This window comes from Bos javanicus, chromosome 15, assembly GCF_032452875.1.
Source record: "Bos javanicus breed banteng chromosome 15, ARS-OSU_banteng_1.0, whole genome shotgun sequence".
In the NCBI taxonomy this organism is placed as follows: Eukaryota; Metazoa; Chordata; class Mammalia; order Artiodactyla; family Bovidae; genus Bos; species Bos javanicus.
The window spans coordinates 35,704,117-35,732,104 of NC_083882.1; the positions used below are offsets into that span (position 1 = coordinate 35,704,117).

General features: G+C 45.2%; 1 protein-coding gene across 10 annotated transcripts in view; it reads left to right on the top strand.

Annotated features, from left to right (window-relative positions):
• Positions 1-27,988, top strand: part of PLEKHA7 (pleckstrin homology domain containing A7) — a 229,963-nt gene that overhangs the window by 155,389 nt on the left and 46,586 nt on the right. For all 10 annotated transcript variants that reach the window (XM_061440676.1, XM_061440677.1, XM_061440678.1 and 7 more), the window contains 4 exons: positions 1,745-1,817; positions 3,225-3,325; positions 8,656-8,819; positions 22,357-22,824. In XM_061440676.1, the coding sequence (XP_061296660.1) occupies positions 1,745-1,817; positions 3,225-3,325; positions 8,656-8,819; positions 22,357-22,824 (806 nt within the window). The remainder of the gene's footprint in view (positions 1-1,744; positions 1,818-3,224; positions 3,326-8,655; positions 8,820-22,356; positions 22,825-27,988) is intronic.

Sequence of the window (27,988 nt, forward strand, 5' to 3'; positions counted from 1 at the left end):
AAGTGTCACTGTCCTTGTGGGAGTCCTGAAAGGCTTCCTGGAGGAAGTGACATTTGAAGCAGATATATAAAGGTGGAGAAGAGCTTTTCAAACAAAGCAAATATCGTATGCCAAGACTTTAGAGGTCACCTAGTTAATGCAGAAGATAAAACCAAGAAATACAGGAGCTTAGCAAGTTTTTAACACTTAAGTAAATGGAGGATGGATAAAAAATTTTTTAAATTTAAGCCTGTCAAAAAGTTTTGCAGAAGGAAGACAATTTGAATAGCTAAAAGTGGCTCTGGAATTTTCCTAGGTTTGGGAGAAAAGTGACCCTAAAACTACTATTTTCCTACCCTCACTCACTCACTTCAGTCGCTCAGTTGTGTCCTCCTCTTTGAGACCCCATGAATTGCAGCACGCCAGGCCTCCCTGTCCATCACCAACTGCTGGAGTTCACCCAAACTCACGTGCATCAAGTCAGTGATGCCATCTCATCCTCCTCGTCCCCTTCTCCTCCTGCCCCCAATCCCTCCCAGCATCAGAGTCTTTTCCAATGAGTCAACTCTTCACATGAGGTGGCCAAAGTACTGGAGTTTCAGCTTTTAGCATCAGTCCTTCCAAAGAACACCCAGGGCTGATCTCCTTTAGAATGGACTGGTTGGATCTCCTTGCAGTCCAAGGGACTCTCAAGAGTCTTCTCCAACACCACAGTTCAAAAGCATCAATTCTTCAGCACTCAGCTTTCTTCACAGTCCAACTCTCACATCCATTCATGACCACTGGAAAAACCATAGGCTTGACTAGACGGACCTTTTTTGGCAAAATAATGTCTCTGCTTTTGAATATGCTATCTAGGTTGGTCATAACTTTCCTTCGGAGCAATCATCTTTTAATTTCATGGCTGCAGTCACCATCTGCAGTGATTTTGGAGGCCCCCAAAATAAAGTCTGACCCTAGCCATATTTAAAAAATTTTCATAGTCACCTAAAATTTTTTTTTTTAAATAAATGGAATGATTTACATTTTAGATGAGTAGAGGCAGAGTCTTGTTATGAGACAGTTTAGTTCAAGAAAATCCAGGTCTTTTTCTGTTGAACGGAAGGAAAACACAGCATAACTAGTCCCTTACGGTAGATAACTTAGTCAAATGAGAATTTTGCCTCACTGATTAATAAGCTAACTTAAATTCTTTGTCACATACTATGTAAATCAATTTTCTTTCTTTTTTTGATTTTTATTGGAGTACAGTTGATGTATAATGTTGTGTTAGTTTCAGGTGTACAGCAGAGTGAACCAGTTATACATATATCCGCTCTTTTGTTTTAAGTTCTTTTCCATATAGGCCATTACAGAGTACTGAGTAGAGTTCCCTGTGCTGTGCTAAATCAATTTTCTAATCAGTACAAATGAAGACATTTTATAGCATATTGAATGAATGAATGAAGGAATACATAACTTTTTGTTAAAAGCTGATTTCTTACTGGAAGAACTGTTTTTGAATTCTTGTCTTCCTTTCTAACAGTAGGATGCTTATGATATATTAGACTGTTTGCAGGAAACAGAACTTCCTGGGGATAAACCGTCACTGGATTTAAATTTTAATGTCCTATTCAAAGAAAGGCTATGCAATAAAAATTTATTAATTTATGGAAAGAAAGCGTGAATATGGGCAAATCTTGGTTCCAGAATCAGGTTGTACATAACTAAGGAGGGGGAGCAGTATGCTCAGATATTGCCCTGATTAGTTTTCTTTGCTTTGCAGGACAGTTCCGGGATGAGGCTGTGGAAAAGGAGGTGGTTTGTGCTTGCTGATTATTGCTTGTTTTACTATAAAGGTGAGCTGAGGTTCAGGCCACCCAGGGCTCTTTGTGCCCGAGGGGGTGGTGAGAGGATACAAAAGTTGGTCTTCTCAAATCCAGTGTTTGGACCAGTGGCCCGAGCTAATTAATAACCTGTTAACCTGCCAAAGTGTTCACTTTTACATATGTGGATGGTTGGTGACTTCATTTTTATCAGTCCCAGCACCGGAAGTGCCATTTGTCGAGCTAAAAATAATAGAATCTGGTTTGCCTTCTATTAGGGTCTTAAGATCTGGAGTTTTTCCAACTTCTGCCCCACTTGGGGCATAGGCACACCTTTGATGCAATCTGGAGGGAAAAGAAGTATAGGTGAAGCATTGTATTTTGTAACCTATTATCTGGATTTATGCCCTGTTACTGGATGGGCAGCTGGTGAATAAAATTGGCCGTATGAATATTTGTGAAGCCCTAGTACATAGAGTTAAGGGCTGTGAAAAGGTGAGAGGAAAGTAAGGCTCAAAATATGGAGGAAGAGATAGCCTAATTATAAGACAAGACTAGGCTGTGACAGGTGCTTTGGAAGGCATCCAAAGTGCTTAAGCAGTGCAAGGGAAGCAAGAAGTTAATTCCATCATAGATAACTTGGGCAGGCTCCTTAGAAGAGATAGGGTATGAGTTGAGCTTTTTAGGATGGGTAGAGCTTTGCCCATGTTTGGGGGAAGATGGGCATTCACGCAGAAGAAGCAGCTTGACTTAAGTTCTAGAAGCAGAGGAAGGTGGAATGATAGGCCTTCAAGGCTAGAGCGAGTCTTGCATGCAGCACACACTAGGGGACAAGGCTCAGGAGATGGCTAAGGGCCAAAATGCAAAAGGGCTGTGACTCCAGACAGAGGAAGTCAGGTTTCCTTCTGTATCCAGTGAACAGTCAGCAAGTACCTTGTGTGGGAGAGCAGAGGGACCAGCTTGTCATTAGGAAGTTACCTCTGGTAACAAAGATGGTTTGGGGGAGGAAGAGAATAGATGTAGAAAGTATGATATTTCCCACCGGCTCTAACTTTGCCCATGAGGAGTGTACCACCCAGAATCCCTTCCCCACCCTTCACAGAACTTTAAATAGCACCTTCCGAAGCCTTCTTCCCTTCCCCAGGCTGTGTGCCGCTCTGGGCTCTTTTCCCACAGTGCGTGGTATGCGCTGTATTTCAGGAGTTAGCAGGTGGGACTGAGCGTGTTTACCTGTGTGCCCCCATCCTCAGGGACAGGGCACTGTCTGACTCACCCATGTAGTCCCAGCACCAGCACAGTGGTCCCCAGAGCACCTGAATGGATCACCCATGATCGCAGTCATCCTGGGAGAGAGAAGAAGCACTGAACTAGGGTTGTGGGATGGGCCATCCTAAGGAGGGTGCCACAGGAGGTTATCCTGATGTGTTCTTCCATTCAAAGACAGCCGAGAAGAAGTGGTCCTTGGGAGCATCCCTCTGCCCAGCTACGTGATCTCACCGGTGGCCCCTGAGGATCGTATAAGTCGCAAGTATTCCTTTAAGGTACTGTCCCTCTCCTTTAGCGCAGCAGTGCCATCCTAGGAAATGTTGTTGTTGTTTAGTCACTGAATCGCGTCCAACTCGTTTGTTAGCCCATGGGCTGTAGCCTGCCAGGCTCCTCTGTCCATGGGACTTTCCAGGTAAGAATACTGGAGTGGGTTGCCATTTCTCTCCAGGGGATCTTCCTGACCTAGGGGTTGAACCTGCATCTCCTGCTTTGGCAGGTGGCTTCTTTACCATTGCGCCACCTGGAAAGCCCCTAAGATGCATTGTGTTCCCAGAAATGGCTTCACAGAAGCAGTTGTTTTTGTTGGGACTGGGAGGGGAAAGAAATTAAGAAGTTGAGTGTTTCAGACTCATGTTAATAAAATTATAAATTCTTTAAGCAAGAATAATATCCCATCACAGGTGCTTTCATTTGTGTCAGAGCTTTTGAGTCCCTCAGCCTTGCTTAAGTATTTAGACCTCTCTTTTCCTGTCACTGCTGTATTTCTGCGACAGGGTCTCCTGCTTTCTTAACCACTGTCGCTATCCCCAGTGTCTCCAGAGTTGCTGTGGGTTGAAGATCCTGGATCCTCCTTTGCTTCATTGCATGCTGTGGTATCGCCTTATTCCTGTAAAACCTTTTGTGACTGAGAACTACTGTTATCCGCATTACCTCATTTGATGCTTGTGGGGAGCCTGGGGGGTTAGTATGATTAGCTTCGTTTTATAGATTAGGAGAATGAGGATTGGGGAGCTGAAGAAGCTTACCACAGTCCCAGAGCTGGAAGACAATGGAGGCAGACCTCCGCCCTGGGCTCTGTGCCCTTTCACGTGCAGTGGAGGGAGGGAAGACGATTTTTCTCTCTTCCTCTCTGCTTTTCTCCCGCATCTTACTCTGGTCATCTGCACACCCATTGCAGGAGGCAGGAGATGGTTTCAATGAATGGTGATTGTTATTTTAGTACTAGTGATCTATTAAATAGTTCAGAGCCTCTCCTGCTCATTGTTGGCTCTGAAAACATTTTGTTCCCTGGGTTTCAGACTAGTCTTTTGCAGCCGAACGCCTTCCTTAGAAAACCTTCCTTTCTAGGATTGAGTGTTGCTACTGAGCAAACAATTGGGATGACGCTGTTATATATGATTTGGGGCGGGGGGGCATTTGGAATATCTTCAAAGTAACAGATTATAATAACTATATATATTTCATCTTAACACTTCATTGGGAGGTGTGAAAAATAGATTTGAGGAAAACATCTTTTATGTGCTGTCACATTCTGTCCTTTTTAAAAGAAATAAGACTTCACCGAGTGTGTTCCCTAAATATTTTGTCTGGGAGACAGAAGGCATGCCCATTTTTGGGGCTGATTGGGGTCTTCAGGGTCTGAGAGGAAAGAAAAGCCACTACCAGCAGCACTGGTGATGTTCAGCTGGTTCTCCAGAGAGGACTGGTTTCCGGAGTGTGGAAGAGGTCCCTTCTCTTTGGGTTGCAGTGTCATTCTTTCAGGGTGGGCCTGGGGCAGCTCAGAGTCCACGTTCGTGGGCTACCGAGGAGTGTGCAGTGTTTTATGTCCTGGGCCTATGCTTGCCTCTGATGTCATTTCTCAGTTTCCAGAACTGCAGTTCTCTGACTGTTGCTAGGACACCCTGCCTGAGATTGTTCAGAGCATCTGCAGTGGCAGATAGGCAGACCCTAGAGGGTTATGTGTTCCTCTCTCGTTTGTCTTCTCTAACTGCACTCCTAGCCTGGCAGCCCCAGGCATTGAGCTGGATGCGCCCTGCGGCTCCGCTGGGTCTGCGGGACGAGCCAGCAAGGCTATCCGCACCGCTGGGTCTGCGGTACGAGCCAGCAGGACTCTCCGTTGCCTTTAGGTGCCATTGCTCCCCCACCTCCCCCTCCCCCCACCAGCAGGCCTCGTGCCCTGCTGGCTCATCTGGGGCATCTCCCCGCAGAGTGCCTACTGGAGGCATAGCCTCCCTTGGCCTGCTGGTCACCTCTGAGCAAGCTTGGCCCCTCAGATGCAGGGTCTGGGGCAAAAACCATCCCCACGCAGCCAGTGGGGGAAAGCGTCTTTACTGCTTCCCTTTGAGCTGTTCTCCTTCCCTCAAGACTAAGGTCTGAGGCCCACAGACCCGTAAGTGTCAGTAGGTAAATAACATCTTTCTTTTTTAAACTTCTTCACGGGTAAATCATGTCTTTCCTATTTTAATGCATAACATCTCCTTTGATTGAGAAAGCAGACAACAGTCGGTATTGACAGCACCCATGCCTTTGATCACCAATAGAAACCAGAGATGTTTTCATATCACCTTATAGTTGTTGCAGATATCTCGAAATACTGTTTATGCTCTTCACCACTTCGAAATTACAATAATTATTACATGTGCTACTAGACTTGTTATGTGATACATTATTAAGGAAGCACCTGTATCACTATATTGCAACATTTAAAAATATTTTGGTAACTATATTTTAATATAGTGTATTTCCTTTATCTTATTTGTGCACTAAAACACCTTCTAGGAAGAGTTCATAGAATTCACCAAGTCATCAAAAAGATGCCAGAAAAAAGGTTAAGATTTTCTGCTTTAGATTCTGGCTGAAGGCCAGCCAAAAGTCATGGTGTTTTACTTATGTATACTCAGCAAACTTCTATTGTGCTCTGTTGTTCTACTTGGCAGGATATAGATGCTAGGGATACAGCAGTGAAAAGACACAGTCCTTGCCTTTGTCTGCACGAGCCTAGGGATTAACAGGATAAGAAAAGAACAGGAAGGAGCTGCTCTCTTTCCCCCTTTCAATGTTGTGCTTTCTCTATCTCTGAGATCCATCTCTCCCCTACCACTGTCACTATTCTGTCTGGCCTGCCATCACCCCCCACCCCGTGGTAACTAACTTACTAGGCACCGGAATGATGCCTGGCATGTAGTGAGCACTCAGTAAGTGTTGGCCATCATTGCTTCAGCCCTCGAGCTCCTCTGTAGCCTTCAGCCCGTCCTCCACACTGTTCCTCAGTTACACGTCTGTTCAAGAATGCTCCCACCATATACCCTTCTGTGGCTGCCCATTGCCTTCAGGATAGAGCCCAGTTTTGGTTTAGAAGGTCTGGCTTATCTCTCCAGCCACGTTTTAGCACACCTTCTTCATATGCCTTTCCTCCATTTCTTGCCCATAGGCCTTTGCTTGAGCTTCAGTCACAACCTCGAATGCCCTTTCTGAACTCTTACTTGTCTTTTAGGCGTCTGTTCAGGGCCTACCTTCTCCAGGAAGCCTCCCCTAAGTCCTCTGGGCGGGTTTGGTACTTCTGTTTGAACATCCACAGCTCTGGCATCACTGCCCCATAAATGGTTGATTACCCATCCAGAGCTTTCTCCAGGGAAACTAGCCATCAGCTAGTTTTGCCAGGGTAGACGGGGCTGGTCGTGTTCTTGAAACAGATCACATGGAGCTGTCATTTGTGTAGGAGTTGTGGTCAGTGACACTGCTTATCCTTCCCAAGTTAAGGTTGGTTCAGCTTGTGTCTCATGTTTAGTCCTCTATAAGTCAGTGATAGTTCAATGAATCCCACTAACTTACTCAAGTGGATACCTGCCCCAGAACCCCCTGTGGCTGGGCAGAAAGTCTGGGAAGCGGGTGTCAAAGATCTTATGGGTCATTGTCCAAGGGAGCTTTTCTAAGAATTTCTGCCAGTTCACGGTAAGACACGCATAAGCCCCTTCTAGTTCTCTTCTTATTGCCACATCTCCACCTTGCTGAAAAGGAGGGATCCTTCCTAGAACAGTGAGTGAGTCCTTATCATGCAAGAAAGGAAATCAGATTTGCTCTGGCCACTGTAGGAACCCTTAGTTGCAAGCCAGGTTTGCCTGGACTCCCTTGGCACTGGGCTGGATGGATTCAGATCTGTGAGTGTCACAAGCAGACTTGTATTTAATATCATTTTTGGACATGGTTGTTAGTGTGAGAGGAGAAGTGAATGCTTATAGTTCATGTCTGAGGTTTCATCCATGACCACTGGTGATCTCAGAAACATGTCATTTTCTAGACATGTTTCCACTTCTCTCATTTTGCTTTCTCTGACTGATCCTTGCATGGTATCTGCCTGTCATTGTAGATCTGGGTTATTAGATCAGTGAGCTATATCAGACTCATTTCTGGATAGATCCTGGGAGACATGTCTGGAATGTCTGGATAGACATTCCTAGGTGAGTGTCTAGAATCCTGACTCCAGCTTTTCAGTCAATCAAAAAAATATTTATTGGGCACCTACTGTGTGCCAGGCACTGTTCCTGGGGATACAGTAGTGAACAAAATAGACAGAATCCCTGCTCTCATCAAGTTTATATTCTGCAAGGAAGAGAGAGATGATAAACAAGAGTGTAATAAGTGCTGTGAGAATCTGTGACTAGGCTTGGAAATCCAGGAAAGTCACTTCTCAGAGCTTTACTTGCCATATCTATAAAAGGGATTCTGAATGTTCCTACATTTCAAGGCTATTGGGATTAAAATGAGATAAAGGCACGGAGGTACCCAGAAGATATATAGAAGGCGCTCCATAAATCTTTCTCTTTCCGCATCATCTTGGTCTGTGGATTTGGTGAGCTTTTTCCTTGCAAATTTAAAAGACCCTGCTTATCAGAGCCCAAAGGGGAAAACTAGTATTACCTCTTCATGGTCCATCCCAGTTGCTTTTCAGGGGTCGTTCCTGGTACCTATAGAACATATGAGAGCACCTGGAGGCTTCCTGACACATAGTAGGTATGCCAGGGTCCTCAGTCAGGTGTTAGACTGCTTGGTCAGACTTTGTCGTACCTCTTTGGAGAGCCAGAAGAGCAGCTTCCTTGATGGGCACATATCACATTTCATGCCAAGCAGGGAAGTGCAGTAAATATCTGCACCAAGCTATCTGCTATTGAGCAGATGTTTTGAATCAATTCCAGTCATCAGGTGCTTCAGAAGAACTGAGACAGGGATTCCCAAGAGTCTGCTTCTTTGGAATGAGGTGTTTTGTTGTTGTTGTTGCTGTGTTTTTTTTTTTTAATTTTAAAAATCTTTCTCACATAAGCCTTGAATTGACTGTGTACCCTTCCATAAGTGGGAGTAAGATAAGCAGGAAACAGGTACAGCTGCAGGGCTTTCGCTGCGGGGAGCAGACACAGCTGTTGCTGGGCCTGTCTGTGTCAAGGAACGGGAACCCAGCCTTTTTTTTCCATCTGTGGAAATCAGCTGGGTGGTGCGTGGGCTTTCCGTCTGAAAGTGGGGAGAACTGGCCTGGGGCATCTCTTGGTTTTTGCTCCTGGAAATGAAACGCACACTAACCTCTCTGACCTGGGTCTCCATCTTCTGTCTCCAGGCTGTGCACACCGGGATGCGGGCTCTCATCTATAATAGCTCTCAGGCCGAGCAGTCCGGCATGAGGACCTACTACTTCAGCGCCGACACCCAGGAGGACATGAATGCATGGGTCCGGGCCATGAACCAGGCTGCGCAGGTGCTGTCTCGATCGTCACTGAAGAGGTCAGTCCCCGTGGAGGGTCCCTGCCAGAGCGCTGCCTGTGTGGGAGGGGGACCCAGATTCCACCGTCCACTCACTCCTGTTAAGCATTGCCCTCTCTTGGAATTTTAAATGGTGACTTCTTCCTGGAGGAGAATGCTTACAAAGCCAACACATACTGCCGGCAGAGCTGAGAGGTCCCCTGGGAATTATCGAGACCACTGGCCTCATTAAGCAGAGAAATGGGAAGGACTGGAAGGGTGAAATGACCGAAAAGGCTGGGATGCCCGGCCTTAGAACCTGGTCGTGTGTTTCTCAATCTTTCTCTTGTGTGCGGCTGAAAGGACAACCTTGGGGCAACGTCTGCGGAGGAGGGAGAGGACAAGCAGGAAAGATCTTGAAACTGGAAATGCATCACCGACGGCCCACCACCTTGCTGTTGGGAGCTGATGTGGGCACTGTCTTTCAGCTGCCTCTTCTCTCAAGTGGGCCAACCAGGGTACCATCAGGGATCTGGAGGCTCCTGAGTCTGTTGACTGTGGGTGATTCCCTGAGAGCATGCGGACAAGGAACATGAGTGGTCAGTTGCTTGGAGAAGGTTGGGTAGCCCTGGAAAAGTCGGGGTGCCTTTAGCCAGTCCTCACCTGACATGAACCCCCTTCTTCGCTGGACATCTTGCTCTGTTTGGAGGCCTCTTTGACAAAGGTCTCTTAGGCCTTGTAAGAGTAGTGTCCTCCAGCAACCTGAAGACCGGATTCTCAGTGATTGCAAATGAGTGGTTTTATTTTGTCCACCTTTTCCAACTCAATTTTTTGCGATTTGGGGTATTAGTGGTACTCCCTAGCTTCATATTCTCTTTCCTGAGACTAACAGGTCTTTGATATAATTAGTAGCCTCCCTCAAGAGGCAAGGTAGGGGTCAGGTTCTGCTCTTGGAGTTTCCGTAGCGCCTAAGTTGAGCGTTTGTTGTGCCGGGTTTTTTCTGTCTACTTTTCAGTATTCTAGGCTTCAAGGGGCTATCGTCTTTGAATCTTCTGCACACCTGACGCATAGTAAGCTCTCAAATATCTATCGAGTGAGTAAGTGAGAAACGGAAAGAATGAATGAATATGTTGGAAGGACAAGAACAAAGACTGTCCTGGCAGTTATCCCATGGGCCCTGCATCAGCGGCTCTTGCCTATAGGCATTCAGTCAGGTTTGCCTCTCTTCCTAGCAGAGTCATCCAGCCTGAATTTTTCTGTTGTGTGCGTGATAATGAATCGAAAGTCTGTGCCATTAGCCTGCAGGCAGTCTGCTCAGTGACAGTGGCACTTCCACCTTCACCGCAGGAGAAGGCAATGGGCAGGTTCGACACGACTTACTTCTAGTGCACAGTCTGGTCCCGGAAGCTCACTGTTCCCTTGTCTTTGTTGTTCATCAAAAACTATTTATTTGGGTTGTGCTGAGTCTTAGTTGCGGCACGTGGAATCTTTAGTTGCTGCATGTGAATCCCTAGTTGCCTCAAACCTGGGTCGCCTGCATTGGGAATGTGGAGTTTCAGCCGCTGGACCACCAGGGAAGTCTTCCTCCATGCGACACACACGCAATAAGAAAAATATCCTTAGTCACCTTCCCAGTGTTACCTCTGTTACCAGGTTACCAGGGATCTCTTTAAACTATTTTCTGTTCATTTATGTGCATATATGCTCTTGTAGAAATATAGAGGGTTTTTTTGTGCTTTTTTAATACCATGAATAATATTGATCTTGAAAGTCGTTCTGTATGAGTGTATATGGGCTGACTTTATTTGTGACTGTTGTATGGTATTTCATAATGTTAATGTACCATAGTGTAGTTAAGCATGTGCCCCATGTTGGATAGTTCATTTTGTGCTCCCTTTTTCAGCACAGTTGTGTAACGAAAAGCTTTGTACAAGCCTCTGCACGTGTGAGGCTTTCAGATTGTTGGGTCAATATACAGTGCTCTTAAATTGTAACCAATACGGCCAAACTGTCCTTTAAAGTAAGTTGTATTAATATGTTCCACTAGTGAGAGTGCTCATTTCTCCACATCTTTGCCAACCGTTGATATTATCAGTCTTTTGCTTTTGCTGAGCTGCTGTGTAGATAAGTGGTATCTGTTTATTTTAATGTGTGTTTTCATGGTGGTGGGGATCTTTTATATTTATTGGTCACTTGTATTCCTCTGCAGTGAATTGCTGGTACCTATTCTCTGCATTTCCTAGTGAGTTCCTTGCTTTTCTTCGATGCTTCCTTTCCTCCACGTGTTAAAATCGGCCCAGTTGGGACCGCTGCTTGGCCTCTTGCAGGGGTTGGTTGTAGGCTCTCAGTTGTGTTATTTAAGAGAATCTGCTTTCCCCCTCTTTTCAAAGTCAGGATACTGTTTGTCAGTCTGTAACATTCTGGCATTTTCTGTGTTCTCTTGGATTCCTCAGAGATGGTCTGAGAGGTTTCTAGAGCCCATCTTTGAGTTCCCTTCGGGCCCTGGGGTTCTGACAGCTGGACTTTTCCCATCTTCCTTGCCATCTTGGTCTTTCGATCTCTCTGAACCAAGGTTGTTCTCTTATTCATGGTGAGGTCACTCACCTTGATGAAGATATGGAAATAAATTCAGAAGTTGAAGAATTCAACTTTATTTGTGGTGTGGTCATCTTCCCAAGCACAGATATCTCTTATTATTATTATTTTTTTTAAGTTCTCCCCTCCTTTATTTTAATTCTTAGAAAATAGAAAGTTTTGTTTTATTTTGCTCTGCTTTAAGTAAACAAATCTCCGTTCTTTCTAGACTTTACCGTTTGCGGTCATTCGCGTGGGCCCATTCCACTGGATTTGTGCTTGATGCATTTCTCATAATGGGAGCTCTGAATGCTCCCTGTGCTGTTACACTGGTTTGTTTCCACCAGCAATGTCAGACAGGTTCATTCTTGTGGCCCAGCTTTGCCCAGTTGTCTTGTGCCTGACTTGGGCACTTGGGCACTCAAAGATAACTTGAGAATGAGATCAGGCTTAACAGGAAAATGTGCTGTGATTGATAAGTGATGTCTGCCTGAACTGTTTAGGATGAATTTGCTAGCTAAGGTTAGGGTTTTTTTTTTTTTCTTTTTTTTACTTTTTCCTACAAGAGGATTTTGTAATTAACTCTCAGATTTTGCTTTCAGAGAGGCTCCTTCCCTTCTCCACTGGGCTGCCTTACAGATCTCAGGCCACTTTATTATCTCTGGCTTTTTTCTGAACTTTTAAAATGTGTTCTTGCTATGCTCATAATAAACTCTTGAAATCCCATGGTCATCTTTGCCCAAGGTTTCTTCCCTGTTTAAAGAAACATAAACAAAACTTGTTCTACCTTCTGACTCAGTAAAACCAGAGTAGCATTTCCTCTTAATTTTCTGAGAGATGAAACTGTCAGCCAAGGGAATTCAGACTTATTAAATGTTCTATTTTTCTGAATAAGATGTTCAAACATTTAGTTAGTGAGACGTATTCATCATGTAAGACTATCTTGCCTCTCCTCCACGTTGGTGATCTGCTCTGGAAACCTCCAGCTCTGTTCCGTGGGCGGTCCCAACAGTAGCTTTTCCTTCTTTCCCTCCTTGATTCTCACCCAAATGGTTCTATTCTTATTCACATAGGCAGATTCTTTCTTTATGAATGTGGTACGGTAGGGCTTCTTATTACAGGTAACAAAATGCAAATTTATCTTAAAAGGGGAGGAGTTTATTGATCCACGGCACTGAAAAGTTCAGGATAACTACAGCTTTAGAAAACAGCTGTGGTCAAGGCTCAGACAGTATCATTGCACATCATCTCTCTCCCCACTGGGCTGGATTCATTCCTGAACTCCGTGTAGAAGTCCCTGGCAGATCTGGGGTCTGGTGGCTAGATGGCTGCAGTAGCCCCAGACTTAGGTCATTTGAGTTAAGTCCAGTAGGAAAGAACCGGAGTCTTACCCAAAAGCTCTGAGATCTCTTCTGATCAGACCGGCTTAGGTCACAGTGATTCCCCAAGTCACCTACCATGGCCCGGGAGTGCACGTGCTGACTGACACAGGCCTGAGATACATGCTTCACTTCTAGAACCTGACTGTAGGGACTAAGAATGAGGTAGGGGTGCATTCCTAAGCGACGTTAGGGCTGTGGACAGAGGAAGGGGAAATGACTTGATGGGATGTGATAAATGATGTGCAAGCAACCAGTATCCAAGCCACTTCCTACTATATCGATTTCTTTTGCCTTAGGTACTATCTCCTCCTAGGGTTTAGTCTCTGCAGTCGGACAGGCCAGAGTTTAAACGCAGCTCTGCTGCTACTTTCTAGCTGTGTCGCTTGTGCAATTTAGGTATGCTTTTTAAACAAATTTTTCTAGCTCATCAAATTTTTGTAAAAATGAAATGAATGTGTAAAGTGCTTACTTCGCATGTTGCCTAAGACATAGCTGATACTCCATATCCAATATGCTAGCTCCCATAGGTTTTAACAGCATCATTCTTTTTTTGCACCCATCCAGTTTCATTGTTAATCCTCTGAATTACACGACGATGAATCTCCTGTGGGCACATCATACTCTCCTCCTCTCCAGGATGTGCCCATCCCTTAGTAGCGTGAGCTGTGGTTCAGCAACGCAGGCTTCCTGCAGGACCGTCCCTCAGCCTGCCCCTCACTGTCTCCTCCTCCAGCCTCTTCCTACATTGTTCCTCTAACCCCAGAGGGAGCTGAGCACCCTTGCTGTGCTTCCTTCCGTTGTCCTCTTGTTCCCTACAGGCTTCAGGGTCTCTTGATGGACAAGCATTCTTGAGCCCCCACCCCTTCTCCGTCAGGGACACTGAGCACTATGGCCAGAGCCCACCCTCTCCCTCCTTCTGTCCATGATTTCTTCTCCCTTATTTCCATGTTCTTCCACTTGCCAGATTTTGGATTCTGTTTTTTTATTCTCTACAGCCTCCTTAAAATCTGTCTTCCAAGTTCCTCCGTTGAACTGCCTTATTTCCCCCTCTTATCTAAGGATGTCTTGTCCTCTCCAAGAAGCTAAAGTACTAAGCAAGGAGGGCAGCTTATTGTTACAGTTCACAGAACTGACAAGCAGCTCAGATAGGAGGGCCTATCGGAAGGCAACTGACCTCTTTGTTTTCAGCTTCCCAACCTCTCTGGTCTCTACAAAGCTATGTGGTCTCAGTGTTACTATAGTCCTATCATGGAACTGAGAGAGCTTATAGTCCAGTCACTGTTAGAATAAAATCCAGTCTCCTTAGTATGGCTTTTGATCCCTGGCTGGGTCTGTTCCTGTAAGTCCTCTAGGCCTTGCCCATCTGCTCCCCTGGCCCTCACCCTTACTAGGACCACTCAGCACATCCTTCAGGGCCTAGCTTACTTGTATTTCTTTCTTCTTTGACTCTCAGTATGTTAGATGCTTCTGCTTATAGCACTGTGTCGTTCCTCATGCAGAGAACTTTCATGCTAAAGTTATGTTGGCCTGCTTTCTCTTTGTCACCCCCGCTAGACTGTAAGTTCCTTAGAAGTGAGAATGGTGCCTGGCACATAGTCAGTTAAAGGACGGTGCATGGATGTTGGGCTGGCTGGACAGGTGAGTGGTTAGGTCGATGAATGAAACTTCTCCCTGAGAGATGTTCAAATAGGGATTTGGGGTGTCTGAGAGCAGACTGAGCACTGTTGTGGGACTGGTTGTGGGGATTCAGTCTGCTCACAAGTGGCCCACACGTTTCTGGCTCTCTCCACTCTATTCAGAGAATGGAATCTTTGGCCTTTCAGACCCTGACCACTTTGGTTAAAGTGTGACAGAACAATGCCTGAGGTTGGACAAGCTCCTTGGACCCTTGACAGAAGTCTATAAGTTACTTCTGCTTTCAACCCCAGTACAGGGCTAAGGAGTTGGATCAGATGGAATTTGAGTCCTGCTTATTTCACTGGTTGAACTTCCCTGGTGGCTCAGACAGTAAAGAATCTACCTGCAATGTGCGAGACCGGGTTCAATCTTTGGGTTGGGGAGATCCCCTGGAGAAGGGAACGGCTATCCATTCCAGTATTCTTGCCTGGAGAATTCCATGGACAGAGGAACCTGGCAGGCTACAGTCCATGGGGTCACAAAGAGTCGGACACAACTGAGCAACTTTCATGTCACTGGTTGCATGATCAGGGCAAGTTGCTTTACCACTCTGAGCTTCGTGTTCATTACCTATAATAAAAGAATAATATTTCTAGCTTGGTGTGATGATAAGAGATAATATTTAAAGTCCTTTAGCTCAGGGTTTTACAATTAGTAAGTGCTCCCCATAATCCCTATCCTTCAGTAGAGACAATATATTTTCAGTAAGCTGGTGCTCATGTGAGTGCCCTCAGCCTCTCTGGGCTTGACAGTCCTGACCTTGCAAGATTGCTCTAGGGGTTAGAGATGGTCTGTGCTGGGTTCCTGGCACACAGTAGGACCCAGCATAAAACAGCTAAACATTGGCCACAAAAAATGAGTGACCCAGACTGGAACTGCCATAGACAGACTGAAAGTGAGTGAGCTCGGTGCGTGCCAGAACTCCAGACTGGCTCAGGTCGGGCTGTGGTAATTGAGCGTTACTCACCCAGGTAGAGGAAGAGGAAAGGATTCTCCAGGCAGGAATGAACAAAGTGAGGAGAGCTGGCGGCCATTGTACATCTTTCCTTTCTCCTTTGTCTGGTTTGTCAGGTCCTTAAAACTTCACGAGGGACTTTGCCAGTAGCCACTGCTGAGAGGAGTGACGGCCTGAGCTTGGCAGTGTGGTGTTTCATTTGTCCTTCAGCCTCACTCTTCTCTGAGGGAGGACAGACCCACCTATTGTTTATTTACGGCAGAGCCTGAAAGGTAGCCAGCTATCTTCTCCCATCCCAGGGGAACTGCCCTAGTTAAGTCTGGGAAAAGAAGAAACCAACTTCTGTCTCCATTTTTCTCCAGACGTTTCTGTCATCAAATTTAGGAACTAATTCAAGTGAGCCAGCCTGCCTGTGGGCTTCCTAGAAACTCTGGACCCATTTGCTTCAGCCTTTTATACAAGGCTGTGGACTGCACAGGGTGGGTTTCAGCTTTTGAGCCCACTGTCCTCCTGAGCTTTGGGGTCAGTGCTCAGGACTTGGCATCTGTCGACACTGGCTGAGATGGTTTTCCAGGACAGAATTTTTTTTTTCCCCAAACTTTAAACTTTTTTATTTTGTATTGGGTAGAGCTGATTAACATTGTTGTGATAATTTCAGGTGAACAGTGCAGGGACTCAGCCATACATATACACGAATCCATTCTCCCCAAACTCCCTCCCATCCAGGCTGCCACATAACACTGAGCAGAGTTCCCTGTGCTATTCAGTAGCTGGACAGGAACATCTGCCACCTGATGTTGAGACAAACACTCCAAGGATGTCAGTGGCCTGACCCTTGTTCCTGGGCTGTTAGTTTGGTCATTTAGGTATGGTGAGCAGGGAGGGATCCTCCAGTGGGACTGTGACAGATGGGCTGTGTCTGCCAACAGGACTGAAGTCCAGCTAAGTCCCTACAAGCTGTGTGTGGTTCCTTTTCTCGCTCAGGTCTTCACATGAGATTTCCGGTGTGTGTGAAGTATCTGTGTAACATTAAGAAAGAAGTAAATATTATTCCTTATTTCCTGGTGAAATAAAGGGTTTGGAAGCAGAATAAAATAATAGTGTCAACTGCTTGGTATGATCTGTTAACTTCTGAGTTCTTGTGAAGGACAGGAATAAGAAGTATCCTCAGCCTGAGATTTGTGCTCTTCCCACTTGCAGGGGAAAGCAAGGATTTTCTCTAAGCAGACATAAAATGTTGCTGTCACGTGCTGAAAATGGCCGGGGCAGGGCTCAGCCCCTTGTATCAGGGATTATGTTTGGTTGCCTGTGATAGAACAACTCAACTTAGAGCCGTGTAATCAAATTGGGTTTTAGTTTTCTCACTAACAGGAATGCACAGTTAGTTAGTTCTGACTCATATAGTAGCTCCATGATGCTGTCAGGGACCTGGGCTCTTTCTCACTTTCTACCCAGGTTTTGATAGGTGGCTTTCATCTGCATTTTTGTCACCTTGCATTCCAGTCTAGGTTCTAGGCGGGAATAAGGGAAAGGTTAGTCAAGCCAGGTAAGTGTTCTTTCTTTTAAAGGCTTTTCTGGGAGACCCATCCAACAATTTCTGCATACATCTTATTGGCCAGATTTATGTTATATGATCATCCCCAGCTCCAAGGGAGGTTAGGAAATGTGAGTTTTTTGTTGGGTACATTGCTGCTTTGAAAAAATGGGGGCAAGGAAGGAAAAGATGTTGGAAGCTAGTACATTTATATTTGATGATGGCTTCCCTGGTGGCTCAGACAGTAAAGAATCTGCCTGCAAAGTGGGAGATCTGAGTTTGATCCCTGGGTCAGGAAGATCCCCTGGAGAATAAATGGCATCCCACTCCAGTATTCCCGCCTGGAGAATGCCGTTCCATGGATGGAGGAGCCTGGCAGGATGCATTCCATGGGGTCACAGAGAGTCAGACATGACTGAGCAACTAACACACGCACTTTAGGTGCCAGACCCAGCGCGGTGCTCTTTCTGTGCATCGTCTCCTTTATTCCTCGTAAGAACCCAAGGAGGTAGGGGTTGTTGTCCCCATTTTGCAGATGAGGAACCTGAGACCAGAGAGGTCAGGGAGTTGCCCAAGGTCACTCAGCTGCTATGGGCTGGAGCCAGCTGTTGAATCCAGGTCTGCCTGGCACTAATCCTATGCAGTCTGGGTTAGTCATGCTTGGAAAGTGACATATGTGGCCACAGTGATCACCAAATGTCAGGAATTCCTTGTGTTTTTAAATAGCCAGTGACACCAGGTACTCGCATCAGCAGTAACAACCTGCACAGGAAGGGCTGTTGTCGTCTTAGCTGAACATCAATGCCGTGCATGGCCCCTTCTCTGAATGACACGGCCACTGACAGCCGAGGGGTACGTCCTTCTTTCCCCACCACTGTGCTAAATTGAGCACTGCAGATGTATTGTGTGACAGGTCTCCTGATTTGAGAGGTCATGTGTTACATTGCAGGGAATTCAAAGAGACAGGGAGAAGACCAAAAAACACTTTTGCCTTAAATCCTGTAACTTAGTAAGTTAAATGTTTAAGTCAGGTAAGGTGGGGGAGTCGGGAACATTCCCTTCACTTTTTTTACCTGTAGCCATAGACTGACTATTTTGGACACAAAGGCACATATCTTATCTTGGGTAAGGCCCAACAGCTGTGGAAACAGGAGCTGTTGTTCATAACCCCAAGTCTTAGGGCCGGGTGGCAAGCAGACTCCCATTCTTTTAGGCACCCTATTGGGTTTGTTTTGCAGTAAATGCTGGTGTCAATCTGAGAAAAAAGTTTATCTGAGAAAAAAGTTTTATCTTTCTCAGTTAACTTTATTTTTAGGACATATTAGCATGTGTTGGGATGTATACAATCATATATATACACAGACAGTAAGGATTAAGATTTATAGTTATAAGTTAACTCCAAGGTTAGAAAAGACTGGCAAACTCCATGATTTGGGATCGCTCAAGAGAACAGCATTAAATGTGGTTACTGTGATTAAATCAGGCTTTAGGGTTGTCTGGCTGTGGTAGCAGAGGCTATTTTCTATACTATATCCCTAAGTGCTCGCCTCAGTGGGAATGTATAGGTTCTCAGTAAAGACATGGAGGTTGAAAGAAAAATCCTCATTACAGTTGGTTGGGCTAAGATATTGTATCCATAACCCCTGGGTTCTGAAGTTGAAGAAATCCTCTCCTTTTTAATTTAAAATTTATTTTATTGAAATAGTTGATTTACAATGTGTTAATTTCTGCTGTATAGGAAAGTTATTCAGTTTTATATATGTATACACACACACATATATATATACATGCATATATATACACACACATATATATACATATTCTTTTTCATAATCTTTTCAATTATGGTTTATCAGAGGTTTCTGTATATAATTCCCTATGCTATTCAGTAGGACCTCATTGTTTATCCATTCTATATGTAATAGTGTAATAGTTTGCATCTGCTAATCCCAAACTCCCAATCCATCACACCCTTCCCTCCTGCCACTCCCCACCCCCACAACCGTAAATCTGTTCTGTGTCTGTGGGTCTGTTTCATAGACAGATTCATTTGTGTCATATTTTAGATTCCACATGTAAGTGATATCATGTGGTGTTCGTCTTTCTCTTTTTGAATTACTTCACTTGTATGATTATCTCTAGGTCCATCCATGTTATTGCAAATGGCATTATTTCATTCTTTTTAATGGCTGAGTAATATTGCATTGTGTATATGTACCACATCTTTATGCATTCGTCTGTCAGTTGAAGAAACCCTCTTTTCCCTTCAATCAGTGTCTTCCATTTCAGTGCATATTTGTTTCATTGCATATTTGTTTGCAGTGTTTCACTTTCACAGTGAAAGCATATTTCTTTCACTTTTATGACAAGGTGTGAAAAGAAAGAGAAAGTTAAAATTTATAAAGTGTACTTTGTAGAACAGAGTTGTCCCTTTAAAAACTTCCAGTAAGAATTACTTTTTCTGAAAATTCCCTGGCTGTCCAAAGGATAGGACTCCATGCTTTACTACTCAAGGCTCGGGTTCAATCCCTGGTCAGGGAACTAAGATCCCACAAAGCCACATGGCACAGCCAAAAAAGAAAAAAATTACTTTTTCTTAAAAGTGTGGGCCCTTGAATATTTCACGTGTTTCTTCTACTAGAGGTTATAGATCCACCATACTTTAGGAATGGAAAGGTTCTTAAAAGTCACCATCTAAATATGTCAATATAAAATGATGTAATAGGACTCCTTCTACTGTGAGTAACAGAGCCCAAACTCAGACTAGCTTAAGTGAGAAACAATTTATTAATGTACAACCAAAAAGTCCAAGGATATATCTGGTTTGCTGCTGCTGCTGCTAAGTCGCTTCAGTCGTGTCCGACTCTGTGCGACCCCATAGACGGCAGCCCACCAGGCTCTGCCGTCCCTGGGATTCTCCAGGCAAGAACACTGGAGTGGGTTGCCATTTCCTTCTCCAATGCATGAAAGTGAAAAGTGAAAGTGAAGTCACTCAGTCGTGTCTGACTCTTTGCGACCCCATGGACTGCAGCCTACCAGGCTCCTCCATCCATGGGATTTTCCAGGCAAGAGTACTGGAGTGGGGTGCCATTGCCTTCTCCGATATCTGGTTTAGGTATGGCTAAATCTAGGAGTTCAGGACAAGTCTTTAAGATTCTATTTCTCTCCATCTGCTTTCATTCTCTGATGTGTGTGTGCCTAAGTCGCTTCAGTTGTGTCTGACTCTGCTTCCCTGTGGACTGTAGCCTTCCAGGCTCCTCTGTTTGTGGGATTCTCCAGGCAAGAATACTGGAGTGGCTTGCCATGCGCTCTTCCACCAGGATCTTCCTGATCCAGGGATCGAACTCATGTCTCTTACATCTCCTGCATTGGCAGGCACGCTTTACCACTAGCACCACCTGGGAAGCCTCATTCTCAGATAGCTGTTTCCTATGTAGTTGCAGCAGCTCAAGACCAGCTCCAACCAAAGTCCCAGAACTAGCTCTGAATGGCCTGGATTGGGTGACCTGTCAGCCTGTGAGCCAGTCACTGAGACTTGGAGCCTCAGGTTGAAAGGGACCAGTAGAGTCAGCAGGACCTAAACTACAGGTACTGAGAGTGGGATAGGATGATCCCCAAGTGAAATTCAAACTGTGTTAGCAGAAGGGGTGGGAGATGGGGAAAGATGTCTCCTAGTGATGGATAGAGGAAGTCCAAAGAAGCTTTTTTATCCCCCCAAAAGCTTTGGGCTTTCATGGAAAAGTAATGAGTACATGGGCTTCCCAAGTGGTGCAGTGTTAAAGAATCCGCCTACCAATTGCAGGAGATGTGGGTTCAATCTTTGGGTTGGGAAGATCATCTGGGGTGGAAATAGCAACCCACTCCAGTATTCTTGCCTGGAAAATTCCATGGACAGAGGAGCCTGGTGGTCTACAGTCCATGGGGTCACAGAACATCAAACATGACTGAGTACACACAGCACACAGGAGCAGTGCACAGACATGAGATATGAGATTGCTTTTCTCAGCTTCCATACCTGTGTTAAGGCTGACAGGCCAGCACACATGAAGAAGTAGACCTGTGTTAGGGGTGGTATTTTCACTTTACATTGACATTTTAACCAGCTCCCTGACTGGATGGATTCTGCCTTGAATCTGTGCTGATTATTGGTAGTTGAAGTTCTGAGGTTGTTGCAAGGACACCTGAGGTCTGGCCATTGAGATGTAAATGCAGCAGCACCTCTGATGTTCATTCTTCTGTTGAACCCTCAGCCTTGGCCATTTCAAGAAATGATGGACGTCAAGGCCAGGACCTTTTTACCAAGGAGTATAAGTCAACTGGCTGCCTGTCCAAGGGTCCATGGTAATTTTTCTGGTCCTTTTGAGCTAGGCTGGAGTGTGTTCCCCTGCCTCCTCAGTCTAAATTCTGCTAAGCATATGGAGCTGCTGCTGTGTCCCCAGTACCAAGTAATGAGGATGCAGATACAACTTGGACTCAAGGAGTAGGGAAAGAGGCAGCTTCCAGTGGGAGATGGGCCATGAAAGAGGCTCTCTTCTCTATGCCCTGGAAGCTCTTTAGCCTCAGCGCACATCCTCACCTGTCACCGCTACCCCCTTCTCTATAGTTTCCAGGTCTGCATGTGTGTCAGATCATAGACAAACAGATGGAGAGGCTGTAGAGAGTGGTGGCCCCAGTCCTTGGACTCTGCATTCTGCCTGGAATTAAGCCCTGGTGCCTCTTTTTCCCAGCAGGATGGTCTTGGGCAAATCATTTATCTTTTCTGTGCCTCAGTTTCCTTATCTCTGAAATCTGACTAATGATGCTTCAGAAAATTGTTATGTCCATGTTCTTACATTCCTGTTTGAGCAGTTCCTTGACAAGATAGCTAAGTGGTCATATCGAGAGATTGCCGTGCTGACTCTTCACTCAACATCTTGGATGACTGTTAATTATGCTGCTCATTGTATTTTGGGCTATGCTAGATGCCAGCGGGGGAGACCCTGGACTCAGGAACTTTCTATCCAAGCTAACCTGCCCCAGACAGACAGGCCATTTATTTGTTCAGTAGTTTATAGAGCTGCTATTCTGTACCATCATTATGTGGAAGTTCTGGGCATATGATGACTGGCCAGCTGGGCCTCAGGCCTGAAGAAACTCGTAGTCTACTTGGGCACTAGATGAGTAAACACGCAGTTATAGTCCAGTGTGATTAGTTTGACAGTGCAGTCAGCTAAGATCCTGATCTAGACTGGGACTGTGTGTAGGGTGGCTTCCTGGAGGAGGTGACATTTAAGCCAGATCCCAGAGGAGTAGAAGTTAGGCCAGCAGCGTAAGGGAGTAGGCACGAAAGGGGCTCCAAGCAGAGGGAAGAGCCCATGCAAAGGCCTGGAGGTAATTGGAGTGTAAAGTGTGTTCTTTGGCAAGTCTTGGCTAGGGGTTCCAGTCTGGACTGGACTGAACATGCTGTTGTCATTGCAGGGACACGGAGAAGGTGGAGCGGCAGGCGGTCCCCCAGGCCAACCACACAGAGTCCTGTCGAGAGTGTGGCCGTGTGGGACCCGGACATGCGAGGGATTGTCCTCACCGCAGCCACGAGGATTCCTTTGGATTCGAGAGGCGGGAGCAGGAGGAAGACCGGTACCGCTCCAGGGACCCACTGGAGGGCAAGCGGGACAGGAACAAGGCCAGGTCCCCATACTCACAAGTCGAAGAGGACGCCTTGTTCGTGGATTTACCCAGCGGCCCGAGAGGGCAGCAGGCTCAGCCCCAGCGGGCGGAGAGGAATGGAGTGCTGCCCGTCACGTCTGGCCCGGGAGAGCAGAATGGGACTGCTGGGTACCAGCGGGCCTTCCCTTCCAGGACCAACCCAGAGAAGCACAGCCAGAGGAAGAGTAGCCTGGCCCAAGTGGAGCAGTGGGCAAAGGCCCAGAAAGGGGACGGCAGGAGGTCAGTAACAGCTTCAGGATCACTGCTGCTAGTGAGCGTAATGACGTTGTAACAGTAGCTATCACTTTCCTAGCACAGGCTGGGTACACGCTGGCCTTAAACTCTTTATCCCATTATCTTCATAAATCCCTGCAACAACCTTGCAAGGAAAGGTAAGAGCCTCAATTTATAAACAGAAACTGGGGCTTGGAGGAGTAGGGAACTTGCCTGTGGCACAAAGATTAGTGGCAAACACAGAGTTCAGAGTCTGTCCATGAGCCTGCCAAGCTCACTCGAGATTATATACAGAGTGGGGGTTCCCCATGCCCCGGGGAGCATGCCTTGAGACTGTCAGCTTATAGATAGTAGTTGGTCTTCTCCTCTTACTTCGCTACTTCTCTGCATCTGGGATATAGTTGTAGCAATTAAGAGTAAATAGAGATCCCTTTTTAATTCCAGGCATAGGGAAGTGCTCAGGCACTGTTGACATTCGGCTTTATTATACCCATTTCTTCAAGAAGTGGTTTTAATTATTTAGAGGGAAGACATTGCTTGCTATTTGCAAAGCACTGTCTGTATTTTATAATTTTAGATTCGTTAGGACACGTTTCTGAACGTGTAGCATTCAGGGTCACTCAGCTTTCCCAGTGTCCTTAGAAGCCACTGTGTGCTGTCTAAACTGTGAAGACAGCAGGTCCCCGTCACCATCCTAAGGCTTCTAAAACAAGCCTTGGACTGGAGACAAGACAGCAAAGTTGTGGTCCGTTCAGAAAGTCTGCAGAGAAAGCAATGGCACCCCACTCCAGTACTCTTGCCTTGAAAATCCCATGGACGGAGGAGGCTGGTAGGCTGCAGTCCATAGGGTCACTAGAGTCGGACGCGACCGAGCGACTTCACTTTCACTTTTCACTTTCATGCATTGGAGAAGGAAATGGCAACCCACTCCAGTGTTCTTGCCTGGAGAATCCTGGGGACGGGGGAGCCTGGTGGGCTGCCATCTGTGGGGTCGCACAGAGTCGGACACAACTGAAGTGACTTAGCAGCAGCAAAAAGTCTATAATCTGATCCAGGTGGTCTGTTGTGAGGTTAAATGGTGAAGAACTCACAATGGAAGCTCCCTGAGCAGTTGGTAGACCTTGTTGTGGGTCAGATGAGGACACTGTCCAGTTCCCTCCTGACACAGACCAGGTGTCAGTTCTGTTTGATCAGATTTTGTGTCTTATTGAAAACAGCTACTGCCCTAGGACACGTAAGGGGAAAGCTGCTGTTCTTGGTGCCAGGCTTGGTAGACCCCCTAGGAGGTAGTTCTGAGTGACTTTGTTGCTGAGTGAGATTGGAAACTAGCAGGGGTTGTATCGTGCAGGTTCTGCTACTCCAAGGTAAGGAATTTGGATTTTATTTGAAAGAGCAATAGGGGGAGCTGCTGGAATGTTGTGAACAGGTAAATGGTATGATCTGATTCACAAAGTAGATCAGAGCCTAGGGAACAGGCTGTTGCAGTAGTCCAGTATGGTGATAGCCTGGTGAAAGTGGAAACAGAAAGAAATAAATTTGAGGTACATTTTGAAGGTTGAGACAGAAAAGCCTGTCCATGAATTGGATGTGCAGAATAAGAGAAAGGGAGGAACAAGGATGATCCCTCAAATTTTGAATTGAACAAAATTTGTTCTGAGTGGTTGCTGAGATGGGCAAGTCTTAGGAACAAGTTTCGGGGGGCAAATCAGGATTTCCATTTTAGACGTTTAAATTTGAGAACCTATTAGATCTCCAGTGGGCCAGACGTCTGGGAGGCAGGTGGATGTGGATTGTGGTGTGGAGGTTTGGCATCTGGTTGGACATGTTGATGGGGAGCCCTGAGTGCATAGGTAGTATCCCAGCACGTTGTGTTACAACAGAAGTGAGATCCAACAGAGGAAATGGTGTGTCAGACAGAAGCTACTCATGGTAAGTTAGCTGTTTCCTCTTATACATAACATCTCTTAGAAACTGAAATCAGTATGGGGCTGACTAGGGCAGGTAAAAGCAAGAGAAATCAGAAGTAGAAGCAGAGAGGAGGGGCATGGATTTGGCCCTGATAAGCCTGAATGAAGAGTCTGGATTTAATCTTGAAGGCTGGTGAAAGCCACTGATGGACTTAAAATGGAGTGTGGCATGATAGCTTTTAATATTAGGACAGTGGTTTGAAGGGTATTGTCAGGGAAGAGGAATCAGGATAGCTGGGGAGAATTTCAAGACTAGGTAATCTAATTTAATCTAATCTAATTACGTAATTTTGAGGTTAGGTAGCTCTTTCAAATCCTGAAAGATGATGCTGTGAACGTGCTACACTCAATATGCCAGCAAATTTGGAAAACTCAGCAGTGGCCACAGGACTGGAAAAGGTCAGTTTTCATTCCAATCCCAAAGAAAGGCAATGCCAAAGAATGCTCAAACTACTGCACAATTGCACTCATCTCACACACTAGTAAAATAATGCTCAAAATTCTCCAAGCCAGGCTTCAGCAATACATGAACCATGAACTTCCTGATGTTCAAGCTGGTTTTAGAAAAGGCAGAGGAACCAGAGATCAAATTGCCAACATCTGCTGGAAAAAGCAAGAGAGTTCCAGAAAAACATGTATTTCTGCTTTATTGACTATGCCAAAGCCTTTGACTGTATGGATCACAATAAACTGTGGAAAATTCTGAAAAAGATGGGAATACCAGACCACCTGACCTGCCTCTTGAGAAATTTGTATGCAGGTCAGGAAGCAACAGTTAGAACTGGACATAGAACAACAGACTGGTTCCAAATAGGAAAAGGAGTACGTCAAGTCTGTATATTGTCACCCTGTTTATTTAACTTCTATGCAGAGTACATCATGAGAAATGCTGGACTGGTAGAAACACAAGCTGGAATCAAGATTGCCAGGAGAAATATCAATAACCTCAGATATGCAGATGACACCACCCTTATGGCAGAGAGTGAAGAGGAACTAAAAAGCCTCTTGATGAAAGTGAAAGTGGAGAGTGAAAAAGTTGGCTTAAAGCTCAACATTCAGAAAACGAAGATCATGGCATCTGGTCCCATCACTTCATGGAAAATAGATGGGGAAACATTGGAAACAGTGTCAGACTTAATTTTTGGGCTCCAAAATCACTGCAGATGGTGACTGCAGCCATGAAATTAAAGATGCTTACTCCTTGGAAGGAAAGTTATGACCAACCTAGATAGCATATTAAAAAGCAGAGACATTACTTTGCCAACAAAGGTCCGTCTAGTCAAGGCTATGGTTTTTCCTGTGGTCATGTATGGATGTGAGAGTTGGACTGTGAAGAAGGCTGAGTGCTGAAGAATTGATGCTTTTGAACTGTGGTGTTAGAGAAGACTCTTGAGAGTCCCTTGGACTGCGAGGAGATCCAACCAGTCCATTCTGAAGGAGATCAGCCCTGGGATTTCTTTGGAAGGACTGATGCTAAAGCTGAAACTCCAGTACTTTGGCCACCTCATGCAAAGAGTTGACTTATTGGAAAAGACTCTGATGCTGGGAGGGATTGGGAGCAGGAGGAGAAGGGGATGACAGAGGATGAGATGGCTGGATGGCATCATTGACTCGATGGATGTGAGTCTGGGTGAACTCCGGGAGTTGGTGATAGACAGGGAGGCCTGGCGTGCTGTGATTCATGGGGTCGCAAAGAGTCGGACACAACTGAGCGACTGAACTGAAGTGTACTCCTTACCTATTCCCAGTTGTAACACAGCATACCCATGTACATGGTGAAGAAATTTCCCAGGGGATTCTGATGTACTACCATCCAAAATGAGACTACACAGTCAAGTTTCTTTTCGTAGTTTTCAGTATTTGTTTCTGTATTTCCAAATAAGATATTTGTACTGCTTGGTTTCTTGATTTTCAGTTTTAGTTAGCTATTGACAGTCTACTCTAGAAAATAACGATTTAAGGCGCTTATTCCCCTCTGTGCTTTTCCTTTCCAAAAACACACTTACTCTTATTCCAGCTTTATAATATAGTTGTCATTTTTATTTAGAGCATTAGTCAATTTTTACATAGTTACATAATGTAAACTATAAATATTCACTGCTGGACCATAGTTTTCTCTGTACTCATTACTAATTTATTACCAAACTCAGAGCTAGATGTGTAAATCTCCCTTTATGCAGGGCCCTCAAATAGTAATTTACTAATAAGGTAAAAAATCAAAATAATAACAGTGGGTAAATACTTAAAAATAAGTGCCCTTCTATTTTACTTCAGAAACCTAGATCTACTCCCTGACCACCAACCACTGTGTTAAAAACAAAAATCCATGTTCTTCATCTCGCTTTGTTTCACTTAATATGCCAATGAATATACAGATATTTTAATATATCTTGGCTCACCTTCCATATCAGACATATAGACTTAGATTATTAATTTGAAATGGTATAGAATATTGCATCATATTCATCTTCAGTGATCTTTATACCATTTCTCTGTTGATGGAAGATTAGGTTGATTGTTAACATTTGCTATTATTACAAACCATGCTGAAGTCAATGTCCATGGCCAGTTGTCTTTACAAATAAGTGCAGGTATACAGATTGCTTGAAATAGAATGACTAAGTCAGAGGATATATGTGATTTTGATTTTGATTGATTTTACCAAATTGACCTTCAACAGTGTTATTTCAGTTTATACCCCCCGACCAAAGTGTCCCGGTTTCCCCACCCTTGTATTATCTTTGACAACCGTATTCAGTTAACTCCTTGCTCTGGTGGCCATATAGAAGATAGTTAAGTGGAGAAAAGTCTGGAAAGAACACGGTCAAGTATGAAGTGGTCATATTTTGGGTAGGAGGCAAGGAAGACCTCAATGAAAGCAGTGAAGATGGTGAGGATTGTGAGGATGGGATGGATAGGATACATGGATGCTGAGATTGGGTAGGTACAGGGCTTGGCGAACTGATTTATCCAGGGCTGGAAGGTGAGGAGGGCCACGGGTGGAGTTGAGGTTAACCTTAATGTTTGACTTGGTTAATAGCTAGGTGTGGTGCCGAGCATGGGAGGGGGAATAAGCTTGAAGAGGAATGTGTACCTGTGGAATGCCCATGTGGAAATAAGCAATAGTTCTAGGGAATGTGAGTTCAGTTAGGGAGAGATTTGGAAGTCACTGCCATGGAGGTGGTAACTGATGCCCAGGCAGT